Source organism: Anser anser (genome assembly GCF_964211835.1).
Source record: "Anser anser genome assembly, chromosome: 2".
NCBI lineage: Eukaryota > Metazoa > Chordata > Aves > Anseriformes > Anatidae > Anser > Anser anser.
The window spans coordinates 107,428,627-107,453,014 of record NC_139721.1 but is presented as its reverse complement, the minus strand read 5'-3'; the positions used below and the strand labels follow the sequence as shown (position 1 = coordinate 107,453,014).

At 38.9% G+C, this 24,388-nt stretch overlaps 1 protein-coding gene and 1 long non-coding RNA gene across 17 annotated transcripts in view; both read left to right on the top strand.

The window, feature by feature from the left end:
* Window positions 1-24,388, top strand: part of TNS3 (tensin 3) — a 258,468-nt gene that overhangs the window by 152,589 nt on the left and 81,491 nt on the right. For all 16 annotated transcript variants that reach the window (XM_083823142.1, XM_083823137.1, XM_083823136.1 and 13 more), the window contains 3 exons: window positions 3,034-3,163; window positions 4,126-4,191; window positions 6,445-6,549. In XM_083823142.1, the coding sequence (XP_083679268.1) occupies window positions 3,034-3,163; window positions 4,126-4,191; window positions 6,445-6,549 (301 nt within the window). The remainder of the gene's footprint in view (window positions 1-3,033; window positions 3,164-4,125; window positions 4,192-6,444; window positions 6,550-24,388) is intronic.
* On the top strand, window positions 15,780-22,717 carry LOC310893757. Its single transcript, XR_014579271.1, has 3 exons — window positions 15,780-20,228; window positions 20,416-20,490; window positions 20,633-22,717. It is a non-coding gene; the product is annotated as an uncharacterized lncRNA (long non-coding RNA).

Genomic DNA, 24,388 nt, shown 5'->3' with positions numbered 1-24,388 from the left:
GATAACCAGATGTTTTTGCACACCTGAAGCTATTGCAGCTGACTTCTGGTTATGTAAAGAGTAGAAAAATATTATGTAACTCATTTCATATGTATATCAACTGAAATTCAGCATTTGGTTGAATACAAAATTGGGAGACCTGAAGGAATGTCAGCAGCGGTCTTTACTAATAGGGTAGTAAGCAGACTACCTTACGAACACTAAAAAAACAGGAGATCCATACGGTGTTATTTACTGTTGCATCCTTTATCTATATCAGGGTTTATCAATCTATCTTTATTTGTCTCATTCATGGCAGTGGTATAATGGAGCTGTTAAAACTGAAAGTGAAATCTTATAGCTCTTTGAAGGCAACAGCAAAACAGTAAAAGCAAAACCCTTTCTTAGGGTCACAGTTTTACCATAAATGTCTGAATATATCACTCCAACCAAACTTCAAGTGCTTTTTGAAATAGTAAAAACATCCAAATCATCCAAAGGCAGTGGTCAGACTGGAAGGCTTTCTCAAAACTGAAAGCCACATACAGTTTGTTTCTTAACCTCATCATCATAAAGGTGCCTGATTAGAACTGTTGGTAGCTTACTTCTGTTTCAGTTTAGATTAAGTGAATGCAATTTGAATAAACTCTTAATTGTAGAGCATTTTATTGTAAAATTGCAGGGTTTGTGTTTCATACTGGAGTCTTCTATAAACATACATTTTTAGCCTTGTAAGATATCCCAAGCAGTAGTACAAATCAGCAAAATAGAATTACCTCTTCATGCTACTTACTTGAAGAGTTGATACTGTAAATGTATTGAGAAATGCCAGCAAACTTGTAATGATCATTCCAAGTGTGTTTGGGTATTTACACTGTAATGGAATTTGTTTTTGTCTGAAAACATTGCCTGGTTGACTTCATGTTAGGTGAAGATGGTATGTTAGATATTCTGACTGTCCCTGAATGTCACCGTGGAAAAGTTCTGAATTCTTTCTGAACCTCATTTCATTTTTTCCATCTTTTCTGTGCACAGCTCTAGGTATTATGTGCCACTCACCTTTGTATAAGCTCACTGCTACACAATCACAAAACAGATTTTTCTTCACAATCTCTCTGTAAAGTATTGATAGGAAAAATAAGGCACTTGTTTGAGGTTACACTGAAAATCTGTGTCTAAGTGAGGAACTGAACCTTGTTATCACTGTGTTTCAGTTTTGTGTCTGGCATTGTGCACGTGCTTTATTCTTTTTGGCAGCAGGAAGACAAACCAGACGAACTTAAACTTCTAAAATTATTTTAAATATTATTTTTTTTACATTGAAAATGGATTTTTTTTTTGCATTGAAAATGGAAATGGTTTAAGAAGAGTAACCCAACTGATAGAGGCACATACAGGAGTATATGTCTCTATTCTTTGCTCTCCTTGCATATATCTTTTTAGTCTTTGACATTTGTGGGTTGGATACTTAAAAATTCTCCTTGTATATGTGGATTTAGGTAGAAAGTGATTATAAGATGACATTCACAGTTCAAAGTGTTTCACCCTATCAGGTCTTCATGCATTGCTCCTCCTGTTTCTTTCTCACAGTTTGGATAGCATAAGAGCTTTTGAAGAAGTTACTTCTCAGGTGAATGACTAGTCTCTTAAATGAGAGGTGAAGGCAGGCGTGAAATTTAAGTTCTTCTGCAGTATGGCCCCCATGGCTGCTGCTGAAGAGACGAATGGCTCTGCAATGAGAATAATAAGAAAAGAATGCTCTATTGAGTCAAATGTGTCTTTAGAGACTGTTACCTTTATTTTTCTTGTGAGGAAAAGCATGATGTTTCAGATTCAGATCAGTCAGGAGGTGGGAGGGGCCTGGTAGCTTCCCCGAGGCACCTGACAGTCAAACCTGAGTATGGTTTTTACAGTTGTGTTTTGATGGTTGATTTCCACATCATTGCTGACAGATATATCTGTTATATTGTCTGAAATGTATCAGTTGTTGTATGCGCCACGTCAGCGCTGGTGAATTTCTGGAATTTAAGGCATCAGTGTAAGGAAGGATACAGAGCAAAAGCTTATGTTGGCTTTTAAAATCCTGTAGTGTGAAGAATTTCATGAATATGTTTTACTCTAAATTTTCTAAATGCTCTCTCTTAAACCCCTACATCTATCTTGTATTCACTTCCCTTCAGTTTGAATAACTGTTTGCTCCTCAGTTATTCAGTATCTTCTATCTAGAACACATTTTTTTCAGTCTGGGTTAGAAAAAGGTGATTTTTTTTTAAAATGCATTTCAGTAACATTTGCTTTATTATAAAATCCTGAGATCCCTTTCAGTCTTGTGACTAAGGTTACTGAAATTTTGATGTATTCCTGTAAGAATTCTTAGTGGTCATGTGTAGCATTTGACTCAGAATTGGTGGGTAAAATATCCATAGGACTGATCTAAGGGAGGGTGCTGTTGAAGAGTGGTTGTATTTTATTCACCTTTAGCCACTGAAATTCGTAGTAGATGTAATTTTTACAGAGTTCTGTCTTGTTCTAGCCTAAGTGTCAAAACTACTGCCAACTTCCAACAGTAACATAAAACAACATCCTATCATTACTGAGTAGGTTTAAAAAAACAACCTCCTAGAATAAATGTAACCAGCTTATAGGCTTTCCGAGAAGCTTCTAAAATCTCTGTATATTCTATAGTTATTTTAAAATGTCTGTGCTGTAATTTAGTTTTACGTTTGGTGGGTGCCATGAAGAAGTATGGATATAAGTCAGCATTCCAACATTGTAATGACAAATGTTGTGATTCTGAATCATAATCTACTGATTGGTGACTGATAGTGATGAAAATAGTAATTATTTATATTTATACATCCTGAACTATTTTGCCTTGGGCCTGTATAATTTTAAAGGATTGAATAAAGCATACCCTGTTTGTTACAACATCAGTGGTGTCTGCACTAAATTGCACTCAGTCTGGTTTATTTGATACTTAATGCATACACATAAATTTGTTCCAATTTTCAAAAAATTGCTTACTGACATGTTTCTTTCTTTCTTTCTTTCTAGCTAAAGTGTTATCACAAAAAATACCGGTCAGCTACTCGTGATGTGATTTTTCGCCTTCAGTTTCACACTGGAGCTATTCAAGGACATGGCTTGGTGTTTGGTAAAGAGGACTTGGACAATGCCAACAAAGGTACTTGTCTTCTGTGATTGGTTGGATTTGTATGTGTGTGGGTGCGTGTGTATGTCTGTGCATATGATGGTAATCTTCAGAATCTGTTTTCAAAAGGATTTTTTTCCATCCCTTTGTTCAGGGAGAGGGAGATTACTTTGTGTTATTTTAATTCATAGCACTGTATCACAGGTAAGCCCATAATGAGAATAAAAGCTCTTTGTGTAAGTTAAGTTGTCAAAATAATACAGATACTGCTTCATAGTCCTTAACTCATCCTCTCACATTTTTAACAACAGACGTTCTTAAAATGGTGACTCTGTTATTCATGATTGCAGGAAATATGCTGAGGCATTTTTTTTCGCTGAAGATAAGTAATGAAGTCTGATTCTGGTTTTGTGGCCTGGACTGCTTGAATATGGAGCACTTCTGTTATGCTTCAGAATGGGTATCCAAAAATGGAGGCAAAGTTTTCAGAAACATTTGAAAATGTCTGAAGTTACTCTTTGTATTTTCCAAAGGATTATTTCAGTTTTATTTTTATGTTTATATGCAGGATTATGACTCCCACACGCTATGTTACTAACAGACTAAAACCAAACATATTTTCCTGCAACATGTGCCTATACAAAACCTTTATGGTCCAGTATTGCAATTTAGCCAATAGACAGAACAAATTTACTTTGCTCCTGAGTGTGTCTTCCTTTAACAGCCACAGACTGGGGGGAGTGGTTCATCTCTTCTGTTTTTGTCTGTTCTTAGAAGTAAACAAAACTCCAACTGACACTTTGTTGGTCTTTTCTAGAGAACATGTGGGGCAAAGAATGTCTGTCTTTTTTAGAAACAAATCACTAGATTCCAGGTGAGAATGGAAGAGTGACAGGAGTACGTGTATTAATAGCTATAGACAATTCTGATTTATGAGTGCCTTGGAACTGCTTTCCTGGGAGATAGCTTGTTGAAATGTTAGCCTTTGTTTTCAGATGACCGTTTCCCTGATTACGGCAAAGTGGAATTAGTGTTTTCAGAAACCCCAGAGAAAATTCAAGGTGAGTATACAGGAGAAAAAAGAATGCTTAGCTTAAAAATAAACCACATTGAAATGTATACTTAAAAACAACAACAAATGAAAAAAATCGAACTTTTTTTCTCTCTTGTTCCATTTGTCTTGTAGAAGATAGGAAATTCAACTTCAGCATTGAAATATGTAATATTTTACGTACATTTATATATGTAAACATACATTTATGTTTTTGGTTTAAATGTGAAGAACTTAATGAAGACACCACATAGGAGTTATCAGACTTTGTTTTAAAGGTATACAAGAACAGTTGCTAACAACCAGTAGAAAACATTTTTTGGTCTGTATGAAACATGCATAGTATATATGTTACAGTATAGGTAGCTTGGCCCAGTGTAAGTGACAGCAGTGGTCATTTCTATAACCTTTTCTGGATGTTGTCATAACTGATTATTTTTATTGAAGCGGTGAAGTTTTGACTGTCTATAATTTAGCATAAGGAGATGTAGTTACAGTTTTGTTGGAGATGCGCCTGCTCTGAAGTTGGCTTGTAGAGTATATCCTGTATGCCTCCAGAATATATTCTATTTTAATATGTCTAAGATCATAGGTAATTACTGCCTGCAACAAGAACTTAAGATCATGCTTTATATTGCAGTTTAATCTGTTAATGGATCTGTTCTTACTCATTTTGCGGTGTCCCCAAAAGTATAGATTCAGCCTGAAAATGAATGAAAACTAAGTATTCTGAACTGTCTGTCTCATACATAATCCTGTTAGGTGTCCTGTGAATTGCATGTTTTCCTGTTCATTTTTTTCACCGATCATTTAAAAACTTGTAGTAGCAGCCAGTAAGAAGCTGGATTCTATCTAGCTGAACATGAAGATCTTACTTAGCATGTTGGAAACCCATATAAGAAAAAAAATGGGTTTATAAATAAGCTCTTACAGCTTGATCTAAACAGTTCTGGATGGTAAATGCTTGAAGAGAGGTCACCTTACATGGCTGAAAAATTATCAACATTTTTTCAAATCTCCCTTAGAGGGCAAATCAGGTCTGTGTTTTTTAGCAGGCTCCAAGTTGTCAGAATGTAAAGTTTTAAGTAATTGGAAATCAGTTTTCAGTTGCTGTCTTCCTAATTGTCTAGGAAGAAGATTTCACTTTGGAAATATTTGTTTACAATTTCTGCAAATGACTTTTCCACATTGAAAGTATTATAGAATAACTGCAGGTTATCTCTAGTCCATCCTCCTGCTGAATCCGAGGTCATCTGTGAGATCAGTCCAGGTTGCCAAAGCATTTGTCCAGCCAAGTCTTGAAAACCTCTAAGGATGGAGGCATCACAACCTCTCTGGGCAGACTGTTACAGTTTCTGACAGCCCTCGTAGTGAAACTATTTTTCCTCATAAAGATAAGGAAACTCTAAACTTCTGTATGTTCAATTTATGTCTGTTCCTTCTCATCTTCCCACCTTGCATCCACCTGGCTCAGTCTACTCTGTAGCCTTTTGTGGGGGTTGCTGTAAGGTCACCCCCAAACCATCTCACCCCCAGGCTGAAGAAACGCTGGTTCTTCAGCCTGTCTTTACAGGCCAAGTCTTTCAGTCCTAACTACCCTGGTGGCCCTCCTTTGAACTTGCTTCACTTTATTCATGTCTTTCTTGTATCGGGTAGCCCAAAACTGAGCACAATATCCTAGAAAATAACCATTTGTGATACAGGTTTTAAAAAAGGATGCAGTTGCTAGGAGAATTAGGCACCTAAATATTTAGGTAACAAGGTTGCTAAATCTACTTGTGACAAATGCGGCTTTTTTTCTGCCTGCATGTTAAGGTTTAGGACTATAGTATTCTTGTCCTTTTAATTTTAACTATCCTTGTTTTGAAAGCCTCAGAACATCTATATAACACCCTTCTTCTTCAGAACAAGTTGCAATAGGACATGCTTCTCCAGACACAGCCACAGAGTTCTGTGGTGTCTTCCTGTAAAGCTGGCTGGTCATTTGTGTTCATTGTGTTTAGGGGCTGATGCAAGTTATCAGAGCTATATTATAACCAAGAAGCTCAAAATAAAATTCTGTGCTTGTTCCTTCTGTAATGAAACATAAATTAGGCTTTTTTAGTTGGTTTATATAACCTTTCTTCCCCTGTTGCTGCTTCTTACATCTAAGAATATGGTATTGTATTTGTAGGAACAAACTTCTATCAGAAGGCCACATACATATGTGTGTGTATATAATTTCAGATATGATTTTTGTCTCAAACAGATGTTAATTTTTTAGGATGTGAACACCTTCAGAATGACCATGGAGTGACAGTTGATTACAATACCTCAGACCCGCTGATACGCTGGGACTCCTATGAAAATATGAGCCCTGATGGGGAAGGTGAGTAATTCTGTTAAGAGACCAAGGCAAAACCTTTGGCAACCGTACAAGAGTGTTTGAAAGGGAGGAAGGAGATATCATTTGCTTGCACCTACTGCCACCTCACTGATATGAGGAATTAAGTAGCTGTCCACCACTGTCTGTTTAACCTTACTGTCGCTTTTCTTTTCCATAGAAAGAAGGCTGCACTAGTTTAAAAGAGATTCTTGTTAATACATTAAATTGGATTGAGACACAAATAGTTGATATGAGTTACTTATTTGTAAACTAGCGTTAAAATGTTTTTATTCTAAAGCTTCTAGTTTGACTCCTAACATGGAATTTTAAGAACAAAATGATGTGGCCTTGAGTGCTTACTATATTATCTGGAGTGTTAGAGGAGGTGTACTGGTCTGTGAAGTGATAGATAAATGAACAGGAAAAGATGTGCATATTTGCAAATTTCACCTTATACCAGCTTCTGAATTGTCCTTTTATTTCTTTATTATTATTACTTTTTCTGTAATATGCTGGTAAATGCAGAAGATAAAAACCTCCAATAGCAGCCTTCGTATTCTGACTTTAGAGTGCATGCTTTCCTGATGCTTTGCCTGAGGGAGTGATTGTGATTTTATTGGATGTAGTCTTCATGTAAGTACTGTGGTGATTTCACACCAATGGCTAGCTAAACTCTACCACGTCTCTCTCTCTCACACCCTCCTCAAAGGAACAGAGGGAGAAAATATGATGAAAAAGGGCTCAAGGGCAGGGATAATGACAGACAGATCACTCACCAATTACCATCATGGGCAAAACAGAGTTTGCATAGGGAGATTAATGTAATTTATTGACAAATAATAACAGACTAGAGCAGTGAGAACTAAAAGCAAACTAAAAACACCATTTCACCCCCATCCACTCTCTTCTACCTCAATCCATAACACTGTCTCAGCTGCTCCTTCCTCCTCATCCTATTCCCCTGCTCTAGTGTGGGGCCCCTCCCACAGGATGCAGTCCTTCCTGAACTGATCCTATGTGGGCTTCCCACAAACTGCAGTTCTTGAGTCACAGAATCACAGAATTGTAGGGGTTGGAAGGGAAAAGAAGAAGAACTGATGGACTGAATATGGACCCGTATTAATGGGTCCATACAATGGGGCACAGTCCTTAAGGAACAGACTGCTTCAGCATGGGCCCCCCATGTGCAGCAGCTCCCACCAGACCTGCTGCACCACTGTGGTCTCCTCTCCATGGGTGGCAGCCCTCCTGTCTGCCAGGACACACTGCTGGTTCGTATTGAGCTTGCTGTCAACCAAAACCCCCAGATCCCTCTCTGTGGGGCTACTCTCCAGCGTCTTGTCCCCCAGTCTGTATGTGCAGCCAGAGTTGACCTATCCCAGGTGCAGGACCCGGCACTTGCTCTTGTTAAACTTCATGTGGTTGGTGATTGCCCAGCTCTCCGATCTGCCCAGATCTCTCTGCAAGGCCTTTCCACCCTCAACAGAGTCAACAACCCCTCCCAGCTTAGGATCATCAGCAAATTTGCTCAAAACACCTCCTAGTCCTGCATCCAAATTGTTTATGAAAACATTGAAAAGAACCAGCCCTAAAATGGAGCCCTCGGGGACCCCACTGGTGACTGGCCACCAGCCTGATGCAGACCCATTTACCACAACTGTTTGAGCCCTACCCATCAGCCAACTGTTCACCCATCGCGTGATGTTTTTATCTAGCTGTATGCTGGACATTTTGTCCAGTAGGATCCTATGAGAAACTGTATCAAAAGCTTTACTGAAATCCAAAAAGATTACATCAGTTGGCTTCCCTTGATTGACTAGATGGGTGATCTTATTATAAAAGGAAATCAAATTTGTCAAACAGGACCTATACCTTGTGAACCCCTGTTGGCTACGACCAATGACTACATTGTCCCCCAGGTGCGCTTCAATAACTTCAAGGATAATCTCCATAATTTTACCAGGCACTGACATGAGACTGACAGGCCTGTAATTACCAGGGTCTTCTTTCTTGCCCTTCTTGAAAATTGGCACAACATTTGCCAGCTTCCAGTCTACTGGGACCTCTCCAGATTCCCAAGACCGTTGAAAAATAATTGAGAGAGGTCCCACGATGACGTCAGCCAGCTCTCTGAGTACCCCAGGATGAATCCCATCCGGCCCCACAGACTTGTATGGATCCAGGTGGAGCAGCACATCCTGCACACGTTCAGGGTTGGCTGGGAGTTTATCACTCCCACCATCATGGTCCTCCAGCTCTGGGCACCTGGGGTCCCGAAGCCCATCATTGGCGTTGAAGAAAGAGGCAAAGAAGGCATTAAACGTCTCTGCTTTGCCTATGTCCTTGTTTATGAGGTGACCATCCCCATCAAGTAGCGGACCTATGTTTTCTCTGGTCCTCCTTTTTCTGTTTACGTATTTAAAAAAGCCCTTTTTATTGTCTCCCACAGACCTGGCCAGCTTCAACTCTAATTGGGCTTTGGCTGCATGAATTTTCTCCCTACAAACGTGAACAGCAACCCTGTAGTCTTTTCATGTTGCCTGACCCTGCTTCCAGTAGCCATACACTTTCTTTTTATGCCTAAGCTCCAGAAGAAGATCCCTGGTCAGGATCCCGGCCTTCTGCCCCGCCTGCTTGACTTCCGATATTTTGGAATTGCCTGATCCTGTGCTTTTAGGAGGCAGTGCTCAGGATGTTTCTGTGGCATGTGCTTCCTTTCTTATCCCCTACTTTGTGTAAACGTAACTGTCAGCAAGCAGTGAATTGATGTTAAATATTTTAGCTGCTAAGATTCATTGGATAGACAGATCTGACCTTCCTATCCTCCCATCCGCATGCATTGTATTATAAGTGGCTACATCAGTACAGGAAATTGAAAGCAGAGATAAATGCTTAGGCAGCACGTTGTTGGAAGATACAGAACAGTATGTTGCTCATGTCTTAATGACTTTATATAGAAGACTTCATCATAGACCATTCAAAAGTACAATTACCTTGTTTTCCTGATGTTTGGAAGTCATATGTGCTACTTAATAGGCTTTTTTTTTTTTTTTGGTAATTTGCGTGCTTGATGCATTTTCAATCACCTGAGATGCAATATAAATACGATATGTTGGCATAGATATTGAGAAATTTATTATGGATCTGTAGAGAAGTCACTAGAGAAGCTAGAGAATGTACCATAGAAACATGAGATGTATCCAGATACTCCTTCCTCAAGCAAACATTTAAGAGGCAGGATAAATGTGAACCTATGGAATTCAACAGTGGAATTGCAGGCAGAGCATCTGTCTCTGCGCAGCTTTGGCAAAAGATCAAGAGTGGCTAAAACACATGCACAAGGGAACAGCTATGTTTTCTCTGAAGGATGAGATCTGTATTCAAAACAAAGGTAAACCTAATTTGCCATTCGAGGTAAACACAGTTTGCTTAGGTCTTCCTTTACTTACGATTTATAAACAACAGGACAGACTTCTCTTATGGTTTGTGGCAGTGGTTCAATATCATGCTTTTGCATTAAAAGGTTGTATTGAATCCTGGTTTTCACCACAGGTGAGAGACCGCTAACAGGAGACGCTAATTTCACATCCAGATAGTGAGCAAAGTCAAAAAGTTTGGCATATGAATCTTTTAGCTACAGTCTTGAAGTCATAGAGAGAAACTCTTTTGTACCTCAGAAAAGACCAAGATACAGGATGTGGTGCATTTGGAAGTCTGCCTAACAGTGGTGACATGTTTAAAATGTGGACAGATCTCATGGAGTGCCTGTTTCAGGTCTACTCCATTACTCCTGGCCTTTTGTAGGAACTGGACTTCACAATTTTACTTCTGCCTGTTTTCTATGGGAATTTCAGTAGGAATAACGTGAATGTGACAGTATTCCTGTATTGCAGTTATGCATCTTGTTCATTTCAAAAAGAGTTTTGAAATTCCAAATCAAGGTGGCCAGAAAGGCTACAGCCAAGCTCTTTGAAGTGAACATGGTTTCCTTTGTAGGTATGCATGTAATGGCTATTTCCAAGCTATTTTCAGTGTGTTAAAATGGAAAAATAGAGAAGAAGAAAGCAGTTTATCTCTTTTGAAATCCTACACCTATTTGGCATTGTTAGCAAAAGAACGAGAGATGAAAGGACATGAAAAAAGAAATATGTACTCAAAGTATTTCTTGTCAGAAAGAGCAGTCAGGCATTGGGACGGGTTGCCCGGGGAGGTGGCGGAGACCCTGTCCCTGGGTATGTTCAAGGAAAGGTTGGATGTGGTGCTTAGGGACATGGTTTAGTGGGTGACATTGTAGGTATGTTGTTGGTTGGACCAGATGATCTTGGAGGTCTTTTCCAACCCTAATGATTCTATGATTTTATCTTAGTTTATTAGTGTAATACAGTATTGCAGACAGAAACTATTGCCTTTTAAGTGACCTTGAACCCTGTGATGATAATAAAGTTGAGTATGCTTGCATTGAATATGGCCAGGCTATGGACAGCTTGCTCTTTGGAATTAGTTCCTTATCCCTTAACAGTACAGGAATTTTGACGATTGGGAAGCAATAAATTAGTTGAATTTCTTTTCATAAATGCTGTTTCTGTTAGATCACTTGAGAACTGTCTGTTACATGTTGCACTAATGGTCCTCCATAATAAATTGAAGATTTTATTAGTTTTTAATTCTGAGTTTGTATCAAACTTCTTCTTCCTCAAGTAGTACATTTGCACAGAGACTTGTGTAACATGGATTTAAACGCCTGCAGTTGAGTGTAAGATTTGAAACCACAAGAACTGAAACATCGTCCTCCTGCCGTATAGAAGTCTGAGATAGTTGTCATTGGTTTTCTTGTGGTTTTAAAGTCATGGTACTCATCAAGTCTTAAATGTGTTTTGTGGGCAGGTAGGAACAGAAATGATTTTTGATTGTGCTGAGTACTCTTATTTTTGCAGTGTTAAGGCAGCAAGTACCATAAAGTAGATATTTGTAGATTTACAGAAGGTTTCTCATTTGCTGCATTGACAAAAATATACAACCTGTGGTCACAAATGAATAGTACCTTCTATTATTTCAAGAAATTTAAATGTGTTTTCATTCCTGTTGATAATCATGTTTTTCAGGAGTTTTGTAGTTCACGTATTTTCAGCCACACTTCACTGTCTGTCTTCGTTTTGATTGCTAAGGTCATATACACTCCTTTATATTTAAACTGATTTGGGGGGATTGAGTTTGTTTGCGATATTTTTGGAGGTATTCAAAGGGAGAGGGAAAGTAGTGGTGAATAAGGATAAAGTAATTTTTATGGGACGAGAATGTTGAAAGAAATAAGTGTTCCCACCTCCTACCCCCTGGAAAACTTTTCATGTGCTTTACACTTACTATTCTCACTGTATTGTGCCACCTGTTTCTCTCCCCCCACCCCCACCCCCACCCTTGATAATACATTAATAAAATGTATTAATGAGAACTTTTTTTCAGTTCACATTATATATTTTCAGGATTATTTATATAGTAGGTAAGAGATGATATTGTTAAAACAAACACTTCAAATCTGCTGAAAATGCAACTCCCCTTTTGGATAGGAACCATTAGTTTGTGTGGAAACCACAGGAAGATCCCAGTACAGCCTGGGCTTTGAGGTGTTCTGAAAATAAAATCAGATACATTAAAATAAAAATTATATGTATTGCCAAAGAGCAGAAACTTCCTTTTGCTAGGGAATATGAGAAATTGGAAGGAAAGATGACTGCTGTGGTTCCTTTTGCAGTGTCTAAAGCTGCTTTATCTCAGATTTATTCTCAGTATCCTAATAGCACACTAAGGTTATTCTAGAAAGAGAATGAATCTGCCATGAAGGAACAACTCTGTTTTGAGGTGATGACCATGGGATGTGTGTGACTGGGATGCTGTACTGCTATTTATGTCTACTATTCAGTTTGTTGAGATATAGTGTTGGCTTTTGTTCTTTTTGTTGTTTTAATAAATAAAACTGATAGCAGCAAAGGGGTTATAATTGTCTAAAATGTTGTTTTGTTTAACTGAATTCAGTGGATTGACAACAAGAGTGTACCAAATTCTTGTTCGGTATTCCATTTTAAGACATTTCACTTCTGCTAATGACTGCTAGATCCCACTGTGGTCTTTTGTCTGCCAACTCTACAGTCTGTGGAAAGAAAAGAACATGAGCACATGTTACAAATTGCTAAAAATGACAAGAGCAGGACTTTCAGCAAGTCTTTACAAGACTGAAACCATCTTTCTCTTATGAACCTTGCTGCTTGTTTCCTAGCAAACTGGCTTGGCTAGCTAATAATGTTTGCTAATTAGAAAAGAAACAATTTTGGAAACAAAAGGATGTTTTTAATTCAAGCTAAATAGGGTAGGGCAGGATGAATTCAAATTCCTATGTCTCTGGACTGTTGTATAAGAAATTTTCTAGCAGTTTATACACTGACCTGCTCCCACTCATTTTCTTTTCATAAAAAAAAGTATCTGAGAAGTGTCACCAGGTAGGCAATAAACAACATTCTGGTATGTACCCATGTCATGTGACTAGAAGAGGTGTTTGACTTTTATCGCAATTTTTTCTCCTTCTCAACCCAAAGTAAATAGCTATTGAATAGGGAGGTGCCCTCTCATGCAGTTAAACATGTGTTTTGCCGGAGGGGCCTTTTAGGATTGCAAAACTCAAGGGCTGAGGCAAAATTGCTTGGCTTTGGTAGCTTAAAAGGAATTCAGATGCCTACCAAAGAAAACAGCTGGTTTGATGCCATTTGTGGTGAGTGAAGCTGAAGAATAAATTGTTAGTGAATAAAAGGTAATTCCAGCTTTTAGTCACCAGCTAGATTCAGTATTCTTTGAGACAAAGAGGGATGTGTTAGGAGGTGGGGATAACAAGGTGTCCTACAACGATTTCCCTTCTTTCCTGTTTGACAGTGCAAATAAAAACATTTCTAGAAAATAGAAAAATTTACGCTATAAAATGCTGGCATCTTGAAACAAACTCTGAAATGCTTTGGAGTGTTTGTCTTTAATTGTTTTTCTTTGAGGAAGCTTATGTCTTCTATTTATTATCATTTTGTATTTTCTTCTTTGGATTGTTATTATTTCTTATTTTAAATTTGGTTATTCTTCTTAATCATGAGACTGTGGTGGTTTTACGCAGCTGGGCAGCTGAACTCCACCACAACCGCTCTCTCACTCCCCCTCCTCAAAAGGAAAGGAATGAGAACTAAAAGCAAACCAAAAACACCTTTCCCCCATCCACCCTCTTCTATGTTCCCCCCTCCGAGCAGTGCAGGGGAACAGGGAATGGGGATTGCAGTCAGTCTGTAACACTTTGTCTCCGCCACTCATTCACGGTCACTCTCTGCTCCTGCTCCACAGGGGGTCCCTCCCATGGGATACAGTCCTTCCAGAATTAGTCCTACATGGGCTTCCCAAAGGCTCTTCAAACTTCTCCAGTATAGGCCTGTACCACGGGGTCCATCCTTCAGGAGCAGACTGCTCCAACATGGGTCCCCCAAAGGTGGCAGCTCCTGCCAGATCCCCTGCTCCTGTGTGGGCTCCTCTTCATGGGCTGCAGCTCTTGGTCAGAGTCTGCTCCAACGGGGGCTCTTCATAGGCCACAGCGTTCTTTGTGTCACATCTACCTGCTCCACCATGGGCTCCTCCATGGGCTGCAGCGTGGAGATCTGCTCCATGTGGGGCCCATGGGCTGCAGGGGGACAGCCTGCTCCACCAGGGGCCTCTCCACAGGCCACAGGGGAACTTCAGCTCTGGCACCTGGAGCACCTCCTTCCCCTCCTTCTTCACTGATCTTGGTGTCTGCAAAGCTGTTTCTCCCTCCTCACTCTCCCAGCTGCTGTTGTGCAGCAGTTTTTAATTTTAATTTTATTTTTTTTTATGTTTTTTCCTTTTATTAAATATGCTTTCACAGAGGCACAGACAACATCGCTTATTTGGCTCAGCTCTGGGCAGGTCCCTTTGGAGCCGCCTGAAACTGGCCCTTATTTAACATGGGGCAGCTTCTGGATTCTTTTCACAGAGGCTACCCCTGCAGTCCCTGGCTACCAAAACCTTGCTATGTAAACCGAATAAACACCAGCAATAAGTTGGAGATAAATTAATATAAAGCGGTTTGTTTTGTATGCCAGCAATGTTGAATATAAACACAGGATTGCAAGGTTTCATTTCCACTTGTGCCGTAATAGGTACTCTTTAATTCTCCCTTTGATCCTCCTTTATTAGAGCATTGATTAAACCAGTACAGAAATATGTGGATTAAATATTCTTTTCCTCCGTATGTTAGGGAATGAGTGCAAGTTCATGCAGGTGTTCTTAAGATTGTGCTTGATTAACTAAGATCGTTCCAGTCTATAATCTCTTATGTCCATGTTTTATTGTTTGTTTGTTTGTTTTATATAATTTTTGAAAACAAGACAAAAAGTTGTAGTACTTTGAATAGGTCAGTTAGGAGACGATAGTTATATGTAGTCAAGGGCTGGACTTTCAAAGGACTTACTCATTCAAAGTGACTTATTTTCTTTGAGTATCTCATGAGGCATCCTGAACACCTTCTTGAAAGTCTTGCATATTTACTTAAGTGCTAGGCTGAGCAAGCAAGCTTGACTTGGCTCGTCAAGCTCTGTGTGCACTAAAAATATTTTTGGTTTTACCCAAATGGTAAGCTTATCAGTAAGTCACTGTCTGAAATGAGGAATTAAGTGCATTTTACTTACACTGATCTTGTTAGATACAATTTGTATGTTCTGCTTTAGTTAAATTTGTCTTAAATGAAAACAAAAAGCCCAAAACGATTCTAAGTGCCAGAGAAGGCTTGTTATAGCTAAGATTAAAAAATAAATAAATAAATTTGAAAGTCTTAATGTCTGAAAACAAGAACAGATTAGAAGAAGGATTCCTCAGGTTCCCTAGGCCCCTGTTTTTCTCCATTAGCCTCCTGCCTCTCATTGCCTATACTTTCCTTTCTCTTTCCTATATGAACTCCTTTATCCTCAATTTTTTTTTTCAAATCCTACTTTACGTACTCCAGTAACTTTTCTGCCTTTCATTCTGTGAAGGTTTCTTGGACACACTCACCTTCTCATCCTCCTCACCCTGATATCAGTATCTTTAAAACTGCATGGCTTTATTTGAAGCACAGGTTGCCCACCTCAAGTAATTTCAAAGCTACTGCAGAGCCAATTACTTGCTTTTAAAAATGTTTCTGTTATGTCCTCCAATTCTGTTATGTCCTCCAATTTTTATCATATCTTGATAATAGGCAGTGCTGTTATACCAAGAATGTTATTTACTAGCCATTTGTCAAGGCAGTAATTACACATTTAGACGCAAAGAACAGAGGGTAAAATTTAAGTGGTTTAATAGGTGTTTCTGGTATACATCTGGTATACATTCAGCTATCTTTTGCAGTTCTATTTTTATAAAACTGTGCAAAGGGCCTCTCTTCAGCACAGAAGGATTCGGATAATCAGAAACTAGGAGGAAGATAGCACGTGACTATGGGTGATGTTCTCTCTTCCCCTTCCTATGTTCTTTACATATCATCTAACAGCCGTTATCTCAGGGCCACATAACACTGCTTTTTCATGCAAGTGTTTCTTGCCCAGCTTATTTGGGTTCCTGAGCAGACTTGCACTTACCTTCTCACATCTGCCTGTTTCTTAGTCACGTCAACTACAGTCTATTGTTATTAGCATCATTAATATAAACATTAACGCCAGAATCAGTATCTCATACCACGCACATATACCTCAGGAAGAAGCTCTTCTTAATCTAATTTTACAATCTGCTTAAAAGTTTGAATAAAGAGTCCTGAAAGGCAAACCTCTGCCACAGTTGTGTGTTCCCTCCCTGCAGCTGCTTCCTGAACAGCTCTGCTTCTCTCTTGTGAAGACAGTGAGACGTCTTACCTGTTAGCTTCAGGAGGCAAGGAAAAATAATTCTTGTTATGGTTTAGGTATCGGATATCATTTTCTTGTAACACCTTAGTTGCCTGCAGTAGGGTTAGTATGGCAGCAGCAGAGATTGAAAGAATGAATCAAACAAATGAACTGAAAATACTTCAGTACAAATTATGATTTTGTGCTTGCTTATTCTGTGACTGTCCTAAGATCAGAAAGAGAAGCAATTAAGTTCCCTCTCTCTGCCTGCAGCCAGGCGTATGTACACTGAACACCCTTGTGCATTGTGCTTTCTGTGTGTGTGTCCTGGTCTAGAACTATGTGTTGTGAAGCAGTTTTTTCTAACTCCAGAGTACTTGTAAAATCATTAAAGTCCAAATGTGACCCGTATGAGTGGCTGGGAAATATACACTAGGATTTGCTAATGATGAGGATTCTATAATGTGTTGGATGCCCCTCCTTTGCTTCTCAAAAGATTCAAGCTTTAAGGACCTCATGTGAGCCTGATGGTCTTGCTTGTTAGCATTTTGCTAACAGCAACCCTCTTGGCTGTTTTCCTTTCAAAGTGTCGTGGTTTTTATGGTACTTGCCTCTTTCTGATTTTCTTCATCCTCATTTATTTTTCTGTTAATAAATGGGCAAACATAGCAAACCAAGCAGCTTCCTGATGACTGACTTACTGCTACTTCATTTCGGAAAAATAGTTCTTTAAAATTGAATCCTCATATGAACATCAACATTTGCTTGGATGTCTTGGATAGTCAGGGGAAGGAAAAAACAGTGCTAGAAAATGACTTCATACTCTTTTCTTTTTTCTCCAGTCCATTGTGTTATCCTCAAAATACAATTGTCTTTAAAACTCTCTAAAAATGGATTAGATGATTTCCAGATGAAAGTTTATGAACCAAGAACAGTTAGAACACCCACCCACTCACACACATTTTCTTCCCAGGCTCAACTTCAGTCCCTTCTTCTACTTCCTCCTTCCCCTGACTGGTGTAGGGAGATATATGGATTACAGCCCATAACACTTCGTGTCTGGTACTCCTTTTGTCTCACGCTCATCCCCTGCTTTAGCATAGGGTCTCCCTCCCATGGGATACAGTCCTTCACGAACTGTTCCAATGTGTGTCCTTCCCATGGGCTATAGCTCTTCAAGAACTGTTCCAGTATGGATACTTTCCATGGAGTGCCGTTCTTCAGGAACAGAATTTGCCAGTGTGGGTCGCCCATGGGCCACGGTTCCTGCCAGAAAACCTGCTCCAGTGTGTGCTGCCTTACATGGGCTGCAGCTCCTGCCAGGAGCCTATTCCTGTGTGAGTAGGAGCTGCACCTTCCTTCAGGATATAAACAAATACTCTGGAATGGGGTCTTCCATGGGCCGCAGTGTGGATATCTGCTTTACTGTGGTTCTCCATGTGCTGCAGGGGGAAAACGTGTGTCACCAGTCTTCTCCACAGTCTGCAGGGGAATCTCTGCTCCAGCGTCTGAAGCACCTCCTCCCATTCCTTCTTCTCTGCCCCTGGTGTTTGCAGAGTTGTTTCTCACCTGATTTTCTTTCCTCTCTTCCACCTGCAGTGTTTTTTGTTTTTTTTTTTTTTTTGTTTTACTCTTTCTTAAATACACCTCTTCACAGAGGTGTAATCAGTGTTGCTCATTGGCTCAGCTTTGTCCTTTAGCATGTCCCTTTTGGAGTTTGCTGGAACTGGTTGTAATCAGACTTCGGGCAGCTCCTGGTCTCTTGTAAGAGAAATCACCCCTGCAGCCCCTCCATTACAAAAAGACTGCCACACAATTCCAATTACAGAAGTTTAGCTATGCAGAGCTTGCCTGAGTTCCCAAAGCATTCTTGCTGTGATTGTGTGGCGTACCACTAAGGCTATCTATGTAGGACAATAAAATTAAAGCAACATTACAGATCTGTCTGAATTAATCATTTGCAAATAAATTCTCCCTAGGAGAGGTTAATCTGTTAAAAGCTGATGTTGCCTGATTCAGGTTTCTTCTGCTACTCTAACTAGCACGTGTCACTGTTGCACCTCAGTCTGTGTTCAGGCCTGCTGACTGCTGATAAAATCACCAGCACATGAACTGTAGGCTTCCAAAAGAGCAGAAGGGGCCTGCAATTGGACTAAGGAGTAGTATTGTATTTTTGTTTGTTCTTTTCTCACAGTGAACCAAAATGTAGTGAGACCAAAACAGAAGTTGCATCTTATATGAGACTAATCCATTTATATTGAGTTTTGAATATGCCTTTTTTGTTTCTTTTCACATTTTTGAGGCAAATTTTGGAAGTTTTCAGTGATTCTGTATTGTCCTACTAGTAATCCAGGAGCAGAGAGCCAGTTCTCTGGCTTTCAAAGAGTACTGTCTGCATAGCTTGTGTGTATGGTTTGTGTCTTTTATCGGACTCTTGACTAATTTAATGTGCAGCCATTTACAGATTTGTAAGAACAGCAACACATGAACAGGAAAGCAAGTGCTTTTTGAATTGGGTTTGAACTTAACTTCTAACTCTTTCATAATCAATGAATAGGTAGATGTATTTTGTCAATATGAGAGCTACTTTTATCCTTTGTTCAAGTGAGAAGTCATTAAAGAATTGAAAGTCCCTTAAACAAAAATTGAATGTTGTCTAGAGGCATGGCTGTCTTTTGGTGATGCATGCACACATTTTGAATATTTAGAGCCAAAGTTTATGGGCTGCCATGTGGTGAGATACGGCTGTTATTAAAGGAGTAACTAACAGGCTTGCTCCTCCTAGTTTGAGCTGATTCATTCCAGAGACAGAGAAGGAGTCAATGCCTGCCAGTGTGTGGGAGCTTGAGAGCAGCAGCTGCTACATAAAAATAAGCACAATCACCACAGGACTTCCAGAAAGTTTTTCTTACCTGAGAACTCCAACAACGCACAATTTTTGAAGACTTCAGTGATGCGAGTGGCTGACCTGATTGTTCAATACAGAAGAACAATGTTTTCTAAAGGCTGCATGTTCCAGGAAAAAGGCAATCATAAGGCAATCATGAGTGTGTAGCTAAATGGTTTGAAAATTGAAACCCGCTTGGCTTCACTGGATATTCAAACAGACTGAGAAAAGGACCAGTGTAAGGAAATAGCTTGTATACTGAATTACCTTTTCAGTCAAGGCATTTGTATTCCTCTTCCCCTCCGGGAGTTCAGATTTCATTGAACCTGATTGTCCCCTCCCGCTCCTCCCTTGTGTTTACATTTTCATTTGCTTTTTCTCCTGATAGAAGTCTCATGCTTCTTTAGCAAGACCATTTATTTACCTCCAAGAGCAGGAACAGCAGCTGCAGCTCAAACAGCAGGAGTAGAGACATTTCTTGCCTTTTTAAGCTGGAGTGTTTTCCTTAACTCTTGTATTTCCTCAGTATACAGTTGCTTAGAGAGTATTAGTTGATTTAAATGAGCTGTTGATTGATTATTGCAGAAAGTTCATGAATTTGCCTAGTAAAGAGGTAAGAAGTGTTGTTGTAGTTCAAGAGCTGGAAATACAGACCACATGTATTTATATATTAATTTTAGAGGAACTGTATGGGAAGAGTTTGCAAGGCATGAGGACCTGTGTTTGTTAGGGAGGGAGAAAGGAAAAGACAAATGCACAGAAAAAGATTTAACTTGGGAGGAATGCAACTCTGGACTTGTCCACATTTGCCTGAAGAGAGAAATATTTATTTGTGAGATTGAAAAAAAAAATCCAAATCTCCTGTAATATTTCCTGCTGCAACATGAACAATGGAACAGTGTGCAAAGGTTTGTATATTTACAACCTTCTTTATGTTCAAGTGGTCTGGGTCAGAATGGCTCTTGTTGAATTTGTGGTATATGTGTTTACATAGGTGGCTTGCATTTGTCTGTGTGTTCACAAGTGGTGAATAGACAGGGGATAGCTGGGGGGACAAGCTGGGCTGGAAGACTGAAATGTCTTTTTACTCACAAGTCTGCCTTCAGGTATTTGGATTTCAAGAAGGGCATTGCCAGGAAACATGGACTTGGATGTAAGCCACTGAATTGGGTATGTGTTGGTATTTCAGCTTCTAATTTTTATGTAAGTTGCTCTTTGTGTATAAGGTATGGGAATGAAAATACTCGCATAGCCTTTGCTTTGAGGCTATTTATAAGGGGGCTCCTGACACTGGTGTGTCTGTGTGTTTCAGATTCAGTGTGTGAATTTTGCCAGACTTCAGGCTGGGCAATTCAGTGTGTTGGAGCACCTCCTGGGAAGAGAAGTCAGACTGAAAGAAAGTGGGCCCCTTCAATTTGTTTAACTAAATTCCAGCATTACTTAAGTCTCCACCCTTGTGAACTTCCCATGTTTTTTTGACAGCTGCATTACTCTCATGTTTTACAGAGTGGTACTTCCTTGGGAAAAATGAGAGTAGGGACTGAGTTGTGCATTGAGAAGAGGTATTGAATACATAAGGCCTCTGCAGTGCCATTATTTATCAAGGTGCACAGAATAAATTTATGCTTTGCCAGTATATTTTCTAATTTTCTTTGGTCCAAAAATATTCACTACACATGAAGCTTCACATTTGCAATTAAGTTGGGTATCACTTTATGGGGAAAAACATGCACAAAGGCCAGAGTAAAGCAAAGTTGGAAAGTCCTAGTGTGGAGGTATTCCAAAATTACGGTTGAGCAAATGATAAGATATAAAATTCAGGTGTTATTAAATACCTTGTATTTTGAAGGTTATAGTATTTGAATAGTTTGTCCTGGTCTTATGAACAAATATCATAGAATCACAGAATGTTTGGGGTTGGAAGAGACCTTAAAGATTATCCAGTTGCAACCCCATTGCCATGGGCAGGGTCACCTTCCACTAGATCAGGTTGCCCAAAGCCCTATCCAGCCTGGCCTCGAACTCTTCCAGGGATGGGGCATCCACAGCTTCTCTGGGCAACATGTTCCAGTGCCTCACCACCCTCACTGTGAATACTTTCTTATACCAAATCTAAACCTACCCTTTTTTGGTTGAAAACTGTTACCCCTTGTCCTGGCACTATACTCCCTGATAAAGAGTCCCTTCCCATGTTTCCCATATGCCCCCTTTAAGTATTGGAAAGATGTTAAAATGTCTTCCTGGAGTCTTCTCTTCTCTAGGCTAAATAACCCCAACTTTTTCAACCTCTTTTTTAGGAGAGGCAGAGAAAAAAGAATATATATAAAGAATATATATAAAATATATAGCTCATTATATAGTATGTTTATGTGATGTGCTTGACCTTCAGATTAACAGTCCACTGGCAGTCTGGCCATCTTCTCATCTGGAGTTTTGTTGCTGTGCTGTGGTGCTGTGTAATGATACTGGGAGGTCAAATGAAGGCACATGCAGAAGGGGTTTTTATCACTTTCCTAGGTTCTCTGATTGTACTTGAGAAGTTGAAAGATTTTGTATGTAACATTTCTGTATGGGGAACCAAATGTGTGTGCTCAAATGATTCATCTGGAGTGAAGTATTTATGGCTGGCTAGCATGTGTGAAGGATTTACAGCCTAGCTTTGGATAATTGAAAAGTCAAGAAGATTTCTTGAAAGAGTACTAGTCCTATATTTATGTTACCATATCCTAGTTCAAATCTGTAACCTCTTCAAGTCTGTTTTATGTCAGGATATTCAAGTATTCAAATCTAGGCAGTGTTATGTGTTTTCTGTTTTTTTAAACTCAAAACTAACTGCATAGAAAAGTAAATGCCACCTAATAGTTACTCTTGCCAGTTTGTTTGCTTATTTAATTTTTGCAATTTATTGTGGTAACTGTATTAAATAATTCTGTATGAAAGTTTTTCTGTCCTTTCGTGCTGAAGCTCCGCGAGTGCTTCATTGTCCTAGCAGCAGTGAGAATTTATGAGAAATCACAGCATGAAAGTGGCTGAGAAATTGTCAATTGTCTATCTTTTCCTTAGGTACAGTATTTTTATCATAAATACTGTTTTAAAATACCTGTACACAGACATTTGGCCACATGCATAGCAGCTCTTCTCAGTGTGGGATTTACACAATATATCATAAATTTAGCAAACTTCTACTTTCACCTGTAGACAAATTCAATTGCAGGGGGAATTGCTTTCTTTTTCCCTTAGCCTGATGACTTGTTCTGTAAAGGAATATTTTTGGTCTTTTGGATGTGCTAATTTTAAAATCAACAATAGGCAAGTCATAGTACCTAGTCCTTAAAAAGTAAAAAATTGTCCTTTAATTATTGGCTAAAATCTATTAAACCTGTCTTATAACCTCCAATGTATAAGTGTTTAAACTGTTTGAAGACTCTGCCTGTAGAAAATGTTGAAATTACTGTGGTGCAATTTTAAGTATATTTTGAAAATGTGTGTTAGAGTTGATGCATTGGTTTCTCTGTGAATCTTTTGATTCTGCAACTGCCACAGATGTAGACTAAGCTGTTGGTTACCTTTGACAAAAACCTGTCTGTTCCTAAGTTGCAATGGTCTGTTTTTCTTTTTATCAAACAGTTCTCAAATTATGGGTAGGAAAAAGTTCTTCAGAAACTTCTGCTTGATATAAATGCTTTTGTAAATGAGCATTAAAAAAAACCTTTGGAAGTAGAACCACTCATTTTGCTTTCTTGGCTAGAAATATTTACTCTTAAAGGTTTTTGTAAGAAATAGAATTGTGTTCATTTTCATCATTGAGGAAAAGTCCGATAGCCATACTCTACCTGAGGTTGAATTAAGCTTTGTGATGTGTGTGGAAGATGGAAAAGCAAATCTGATAAAGGATTACTCCATACATTTAAGAATATGCCTCCTGGGACTTAATTTAATTTCTTTGGTTTATGATGTCAAGATGACATTTTAAAAAACCCTGACAGTCAGAGGTGAGAAAAAATGGTTTAGATAAAAAGGTGGATTCAAATAAACTCTTGAGCTTTTAAAATGTTCCAGAGGGAAATCACTATTCATTGTTCTGTGGTTTTATCTATTGCCAGTGTTGGTAGTACTGAAATAACATGGAAGAGATTGTGTTTTTTTTTTTTTAACTTACTGCGTATAAACATTTGTCAAGTTTGTTTTTTTTCTGGGAGACAAAAAAAAGTTTTCTCAACAATTTTTATTACCCATTTTGTATGTATTTCATATATGTTATTGTATATGTTTGCTAATCCTGTTTGCGGTAAAGTATAATGTCTAAAATATTACATATATGATAAAGCACGCAGACAGTCCAGACTGTCTGTACCTAGGCTGTTTGTCCAGAGGCTGAAAGTTTAATCTCTAATTTGTGATGTTCTTGACTTTCTTGCTGTATGTTTTGCATTCATTTTTTTTGTGGCTTATTGAAAAATTATTAAGATGTATTACACTATAATGAGAAATGGTGGCTGCAGCGTGAAGGACTGAAGAATATGGGACAAGTTCCTGTAGATAGCAAGCAGGGGGGGATCATGGATGTCAGTCCTAGGATCAAAAGCCATTTCAGTGGTTACTTCAGTGAAGCCTTCCAGTTGATTTCATTAGCCCTGTAAGAAGGTGAAACCTGGCTCACCCAGTTCTTCTGTGCATAACCAATGTCACTGAACTGTGCTAATTGTGCATATGTAATTGGAAGGAGGAATTTATCTGTTCTCAACATCTACCTTAGTAAACCAAGTAGATGCATTTTCCTGTAAAATTGCTATATTTTCCTAAGATGTTCTAAACAGAAAAGAAAGTTCTAGCCCTTTTTCGTTATGAGCTGCTAATCATAAACTTTAGAGGAGCAGGTACCAGAGAGATCAGCTATAATGTTAGGTTCTTCCCATCATTGTTGAGAAAGGAGTTACATACTGATTCTTGAGGGAATATGGCCTCACTGATTAAAATTGGAAACATGAAGTGCGTACCACAACCTCCACGTGTATATAGATTTTATAGTCTAACAGATATAGGCTTACGCATGCCTCTGTGAAGAGGT